This window comes from Myotis daubentonii, chromosome 2, assembly GCF_963259705.1.
Source record: "Myotis daubentonii chromosome 2, mMyoDau2.1, whole genome shotgun sequence".
Classification (NCBI taxonomy): domain Eukaryota; kingdom Metazoa; phylum Chordata; class Mammalia; order Chiroptera; family Vespertilionidae; genus Myotis; species Myotis daubentonii.
Genome location: NC_081841.1, coordinates 36,674,187 through 36,681,737, shown reverse-complemented (window position 1 = coordinate 36,681,737; position 7,551 = coordinate 36,674,187). Strand labels below are relative to the sequence as shown.

The following is a 7,551-nucleotide window of genomic DNA, read 5'->3' as shown; positions in this document are numbered from 1 at the left end:
GATTATCGGTGTCTTTCATGGGACAGAATGTAGTGGTGCTTGGGTACTTGGGCCACTTAATAGTTTCCATGCTATTTTGAGGCATTTTCAATTTAATTTTGAAATATTTTCAATTTCAATTCTACTTGCTAATTTATTTTGGCCTAGTGGGATCATTGTATATAAAGCTGTACAACTATCTTGAATGTTTTAACATAACACAAATGAAACATCAAAATTTTATTTTGTTCTTGATGTGATCTTTAAGTGTAAAAATTGAATACATTAACAGATTAGTCTTTCTTGATTTTTGGGTAACACCTATCTCAAAACTCAAAAATGAAACAAACAACAAAACCCCACCAACGTAAGTATTATAAACATAGTTTTTATTCTTTTCTTACCTTCATTGAAAAAGGCCTCATGCCACCAAAACATTTTTTGAAACTCAATAACTGAATGAATACAGAACTCAAGGGCCTGATGATTATTTTTCTAAACAACTGCTGAATAATTTATATTGCTTTTTAAAAAATAACTAAGATCTATTTTTACTTCATTTCTTTTTAAAGTAGCAATATCCCCTCACATTTTTTCATAAAAATCTAAAATATCTCTAGTAGTCCCAAGTGTCTTATATTTACATTTGTTCTAAGTGTTTGTTTCATTAAAATTTCTCAGAAATAAGTGCACTTCTAAAGAGAAAATAAAATTTAAAGACAAGAGGAAATCATCACAGTTGTAGCAAAAGTTATTTTGAATGTTCTGAATCTTAGCAATTCAAAGAGAAAATGTGTTCAATAGCCAGGGACCTCTCTACTGATTAAAATTTCAATTCATTCATTTGTAGATCATCACAAGAGAAACAGCTGTATCTCCTACCAGTACAGACTGATTGACTGGTTGTTTAAGGGTTTTCTACAATGAAACACCAAAAATAAATGTACTTAAAATATTTAAAAATTTACAAATTTACACAGAGATATACAGATTTACAAAACAGAAAAAGTATGCTTTTATAGATAAAAATGAAACATAATCTTAAGCCTTAGCAAAGAAAGTTTTGAATATTCCACATTTGTTATTTTCCATTCAACTAATAGCTTATTAAATCAGCTATATATTTAATTCAGAAAAGGTTGATTTATAAGAAATTCCTTATATTCAGATAGGACTATGCTTCAATACACTTAAAGATTTAAAGCTATGGTAGGTTAGAAAAGCATAAAAGAAAATAACATAACTTGCTTTAATACAAAGGGTTTTTTTTTAATAAAAAAGTTGGTCTACATTAAATCAGGAAATCAATAAATCTGAATTATACAAGCTTTCTATATACTTAGAAAAACGAAAAACACAGTTTATAATAAAACTCTTTAATTCAAAATAGAGTCTAATTTAAAGAAAATATCATTATGCCCAGTTGAGTAGATAGGGTTTTGTCATTTAAATTAAATCGTTCACCTGAAATATGGGAAATGTACAATAGAGAAAATTCAGTCTCAAAGGTACTTCACAAATTATCTAGCTAACTTGCATCATGAATCAAATTCTTGTTTCCAAAGGGCAGACACAGTCTTTAATTGCTTGTAGATAGGCACTTAAGAAATGCTTTTGACGAGGAGGAAACCCCAAAGATTGTGAATCACTCTGTTGACTCCAGGGAAATATGAGAAACTAAACAAAGTGAACTCCCAGAACTGCCTTTCACTGCTAGGAAATCACAACTGTTTCCAAGTTCTGCCTGTTAACAAGAATGAAGAAGAAGGAAACTAAAATGCTGTATTCTTAGTCAATTAAGAAGTAAACTTAGCTAATTCAGCTCCTTTATCTCACTCTCTGTCAACTTGAATTAGTGTATTTTTCTGTACTAGAATAGTTACCATATTAGAACTAGAGAATGTTGCAATTTCCTCATATACCACCCATTCACTACTACACCAGCTAAACAGTCGTTTAACAAGGAAGGAGCGGGTGAGTGGGAGTGAGGAAAATTTCATAAATGTGAGCAGAAGTTAAAGGTGGTTATAATAAGAAAAACTGAGTTGGTACAACTGAGATAACCCCAGAATTTTAATAGTTCTCTCTCCTACTCAGCCACATGACTCAAATAAGAAAATAGATATGAACTATTAGAGGAACCCATAACAAGTATCAAACAAATACTAGAATGAAACAATTTAAGGGAGGAAGGGAAGGAGGGAAGAAAAAGGGAGACAATTTGGGGGGGGGGCGCAGTGGGCGACAATTCCAAGTATGGCCTTTTTGAAACATGGTGGAACTACCTAGCAGCAATATTTATAAAAACATTTGTAGATTTGCATAATAATCCTATGCAATTCTTCCCAATTAAGAAGAATATTCCTAAAAATAAATCATCATTTTATATTTTGATCACATATCATTTGTAATGGTTATAATTGTTATATCTTTAAAAAATCATATCAATAGTTAAGAGGAACATTAGGCCATTCTTTAATAAAGACTTATTCTTAAGTACTTAAAAAATCAAAACCACAGAGGGTCGTTTTAAAATTAAAATGTTGAGCTAGAAAGATAACTTAATTCTTAGGGAAATACCCAAAGAATGTGATGCTGACACTGTCTCCCTTATCCTCTAATCACAACTCCTCTGGCCTGCATTTACCTCCTTAATTCCATTTATAGTATCCACAGTGATGTAGCTAAACATGAACACTATTGCCCTTCAATAAGCTGATTTCTATCATGTCTGAATATAGCATTCACACAGGAAAGTAAAATTCTACTTAGTTGTGAACATGCACTCTGTTCAGGATCTTTGGTACATCTGGAGTATAAGAAAATAATGGCACAATAATACAAGTACTATCAAAGGAAATTTTTTCATTAAAAAAAATAAAAGTTAACCAGCCATGATATGTAACAACTTCCTGAAAACCAACATAAATAACTCTTTGTACTCTACAAGTCCATTTACATGATCAGAAGTTTGACATTTAAAAAAATAGTTTAATAAAAATACACTAGTTCTACAAGCAGCCTTCTTGGTCATTTCTTATATTCAACTCACTATAATCAAATTAAAATAATGCCATGTCCTCTTGTTAGAAAAGAAGTCCTCTTGTCACAGTAAAAGCAACTTTATATTTTATATAATATAGTACATCTCCCCTGTGAGTACACAGACTACGTATATAAAGGTCATCAGTATTTCTGAATGCAAAGCAAATATATTAGTGGAGCGCTTGAGTGAAGGTGTTAAACTTCCTCCTTGTTATAAACTTGCCACTCCTTACTATGGAGTTTGTGTCATAATATGATGATAAATTCTATTTTTTAAATAACCAGTGTATTTCCTTTTTAAAATTTCTTAAAAGCATTATAGAAATTGTCTTCATATGTATTCTATTGATATCCAAGCCAATATGGCAAGTGTTCTAACATCAACTACTAGTATGCAAGATGGCTTTTATTGATTATTTAGACCCATAAGATTTGCAGTAAAACAGCAATACTGCAGTGTTACCTACAGGTAAGCCTATGTTGCTTTAAATGATATGTGTTTCTCCTGAATCGATTAAAGGTGTTACAGTATGAAGCCACAGTACACACAGGCAGAATGGACCTTAATACGCATGTAGGCAATGCAGTTAGAAAGGGATGTACGTTTCTTTTATTCCAGTACCTTTGTATAATAAAGTTAACAAAAATAATAAAATATTTTTAAAAACCCAAAAATGCCAGCTGGCACTGCCAACCAATTCCTATAGCAGTCTCAGAAATCCTAATCCTGTAGAATTTCCTCTTGTCATAAGCACCACCGTCTTCAGGAGAATTTCCATGTATTGTTACCTACGCCGAGCAAGCCTGTGATGCAGCTACCTGAGTTCTTTTGGTTGGGGCGAGTGTGATCTTCATTCATAATTTCCCAGCTTTCATGTAGGTGGGGATAGAGCCACGCTGAGTCAACCCTTCAAACCTTTTATATGTATAATTGAGGAAAACCCAGTCTTTGGATTTGTAGTCTGGTTCTGTGGTGTTTGGCACTAGAAAGATAGAAAGATTAACCAAGATCAAAATAACTTCATTAGGGAAAATGTCATCATTTCATAGATTTTTAATAGTGTTAGTTGTGTTGTAGATTGTCTTACCTGGTTGTAAAATATCAGATTCGGGAAAGTCATCAAAATTTGAAGTATCATCTATGCTTTTGATTCCTATAGGGATTGCTGCTGGCCTTTCCCTACAAAAAGGTATTGAGTAACCATGACAAATTTTCTTGAACTCTTAATTTTCCAAAAAATAATTCTACTTGAGAATTCTTCATGCTGTTCTATAGATATTAGAGGAGCCCAGGAAAGTTACACAAAAAGCTGTCTTAAAAGATGAAAAGGAGCTGGCTTGGCAGGAACGAGAGCAGGGAGGAGGAAAGCATTTCAGTCAGAATGAATAGCAAATGACAGAGCTGTGAGGTAGGAAGAGTGGGAAAGATCACACAAGATGCAACCTGTAGCGATAAGAGCCATACCCCACAGTCCTGAAATGCAGTTTAAAATCCTTAATTTTATTCTAAGTGCAAAGGGAAGGAAGAAAATGTCATGATCAGATTTGTTTCTAAACTATTGCTATATGGAGAACTATTGAAGGTAGTTTGGCCATAAACTGAGTAAAAGCTAATGCTCACAATTAACAACTATAAGCAAATTCTTATCGCTCACATTATTTAACTACTCCCATAATTGTAAAAGTGTAAATATTTTCTAAACTCCCATAGTTTTAAAAGGGACTGTATCTTATACATTAATAAAGGAGACAAAATATGTATATTAACAAGAGGATAAAAGTGAAAGATTATAGAGTGAAATGTAAATACATCTTGGTTGTGCTAAAAGCCTTCATCATATAACTCTGGATACAAAATCCAAACAGGTGTACAAAATATGATTTTTCCTCTACAACGTACATCAGTTAAAACCAGCCATTTAGCTATAGTCACTATAGTCTCACTCACTTATATAATCCGGAAAACATTATAACAGTGTTACTTCTTGTACTTAATCTAGCAAAATCAGACAAATTAATTACCAAATCATTTTTTACTCTGACCTTTCCCATTCAAAGACTATGAACATACCTGATGTGCCCCCAGTCTACACCTTCAAAAAAAGGATGACCTTTTATTTCTTCTACTCCACTATTTCCAATTCTATTTTCAGAATCAATACAAAATCTAGAAAGTAAACAGAGAAATTACCATATGCAAATTACATCTAAAGTACTCTATTTGCATTATTTCAAACATTTCACTTTATTGCTTATTGATGTTATCTCTTTATTGTGGGAAATGTGGAAGAAAATATAAATCATCTATAATTGCATCATTTAGAGATAACTACTATAAACAGGTTAAAGCCATTTCTGTCTAGTCTTTTACTAATTTAAAAAACATTATGTTGATCCAATAGTTACTATTTTACGACTTTTTCCACTTAACATATTGAGAAAATTTCCCAAAATCATTAAAAAATTTTCTATAACTTCATTTTCATTTGTATATGCAAATATAATTTATTTAGCCAGTCCACCACTGTTGAACATTTAGATGTTTTTCAATTTTTCATTACTAACAGTATCAAAATAAACATATTATACCTAAATCTTTACACACATCTGATTATCTGCATAAGCAAAATTCCTAGAAATAGAATTGCTGGGTTAAAGGTCATACACAGTATAAAGACTTTTCATAATATGCTGGCAATGGCTGTTCCCATAGGTTGTCCCAATTTATATTCCTTCCAGCCATTCACAACAGAATCAAAACACTTCATTTTAATTGTGAAACAGAATGGAATCCTTTACTTAGATAAGATTTCATATAAAGACTTTTGTGATAGGAACTGCTCCTAACAATTTATTTTTCCTTTCCTCTTTAATGGGATAGGGTCATTGCATATTGCTTTAAACACACACACACACACACACACAACAGAGGAGAACCAAGATGGCAGCATAAGGTATAAACCTGTATGTGCTGCCCCCCACAACAACATTAAAACTACAACTAAAAGACAAAACAGCTATCATCCAGAACCACGGGAAAGCTGGCCGAGTGGAAGTTCTACGACTAGAAGGAAAGAAAAAAGCGCAGAGACTGTGTAGGAGGTGCAGAGGCACCAAGAGCAGAGGTACGGAGACGCGCATGAGGCGGGCTGCAACTGGGTGTGCGGTTTTTTTCAATTGGAAGGGGATACAAGCTCCCGAATGTAGTGAATTCGTTTACGGAGAGACTCTGGGGTCCCAGACTCCTATGGGGAGAAATTGGACTGTCTTGCAGCGGGTTGGAAAGCGAGGGTGGCTTTCTCGCAGAGCTGCGCGCAGGGATCATTGTTACTGTGGGGGCGCGGGACTCAGGGATGCAGAGACGCGGAGACACGAGGAGTCGCGGGGATGGCTGACGACAGCCATTGCTGTTTGCTCCACCCTGGTGATTCTCTGAGACCCCCGCCCCACTCAATTTACATCCCCACCCAAGCTGTGCACAGCAGGGCAAAAGAACCGCCTGCCCTTTTGCAGCCTAACCTAACAAACTGTAGCTGGGTCAGAGAGCTCCAAAACTTCCAAACCCCAAACAAAGGGGAGAAATCTGCTGATATTGCTGTAACTCCTGCTGGGTGGACTCACACAGTGGTTGACTTGAAGATCCAGGAGCCAGGGTACCCAGTGGTCAGATACCAGATTTCAACTCCTCACATCCAAAAGAGACACACTCAAGAGGCAGACTCAGTGAGCACCAAAGCCCCACTGAAGCAAGTCCTACCCCATAAGGGTGTCTCCAGCACAGCAGTTCTTCCACTATAGACACAGCGGGTCCTCGCAGTCAGCCAAAATGCGGAGACAAAGAAACATGTCACAAATGAAAGAAATGGAGGAAAGCAAACTACTGGATATAGAGTTCGAAACCACAGTTATAAGGTTACTCAAGAATCTTCTACAAACCTCCGAGGAACTTAGTAAGACCTTCAAAAATCTTAATGAGAATGCCAAAAAAATGGAAAAGGACCAGTCAGAAATTAAGCATACACTGACTAAAATTAAGAATAATATACAGAGATCCAACAGCAGACAAGAGGATCCCAAGAATCAAGTCAAAGATTGAAATACGAGAAAGCAAAAAACACCCATCCTGAAAAGCAAAAAGAAAAAAGAATCCAAAAATATGAAGATAGTGTAAGGAGCCTCTGGGACAATTTCAAATGTACCAACATCTGAATTATGGGGGTGCCAGAAGAAGAGAGACAGCAAGATACTGAAAGCCTATTAGAAGAAATCATGACAGAAAACTTCCCCTACCTGATGAAAGAAATAGACTTACAAGTCCAGGAAGTGAAGAGAACCCCAAATAAGAGGAATCCAAAGAGGACCACACCAAGACACATCATAATTAAAATGCCAAGGGCTAAAGACAAAAAGAGAATCTTAAAAGCAGCAAGAGAAAAACAGTCAGTTACCTACAAGGGAGTACCCATATGACTGTCAGCTGATTTCTCAACAGAAACCATGCAGGCCAGAAGGGAGTGGCAAGAAATA

General features: G+C 35.0%; 1 protein-coding gene across 6 annotated transcripts in view; it reads right to left on the bottom strand.

Annotated features, from left to right (window-relative positions):
* Positions 1-351: 351 nt before the first annotated feature.
* Positions 352-7,551, bottom strand: part of STK38L (serine/threonine kinase 38 like) — a 77,766-nt gene continuing 70,566 nt past the window's right edge. For 5 of the 6 annotated variants that reach the window (XM_059682430.1, XM_059682429.1, XM_059682431.1 and 2 more), the window contains 3 exons: positions 5,096-5,191; positions 4,113-4,204; positions 352-4,007 (listed from right to left, as the gene is read on the bottom strand). In XM_059682430.1, the coding sequence (XP_059538413.1) occupies positions 3,880-4,007; positions 4,113-4,204; positions 5,096-5,191 (316 nt within the window). In that variant the 3' untranslated portion in view covers positions 352-3,879. The remainder of the gene's footprint in view (positions 4,008-4,112; positions 4,205-5,095; positions 5,192-7,551) is intronic. The other variant, XM_059682432.1, reaches the window with a different exon arrangement.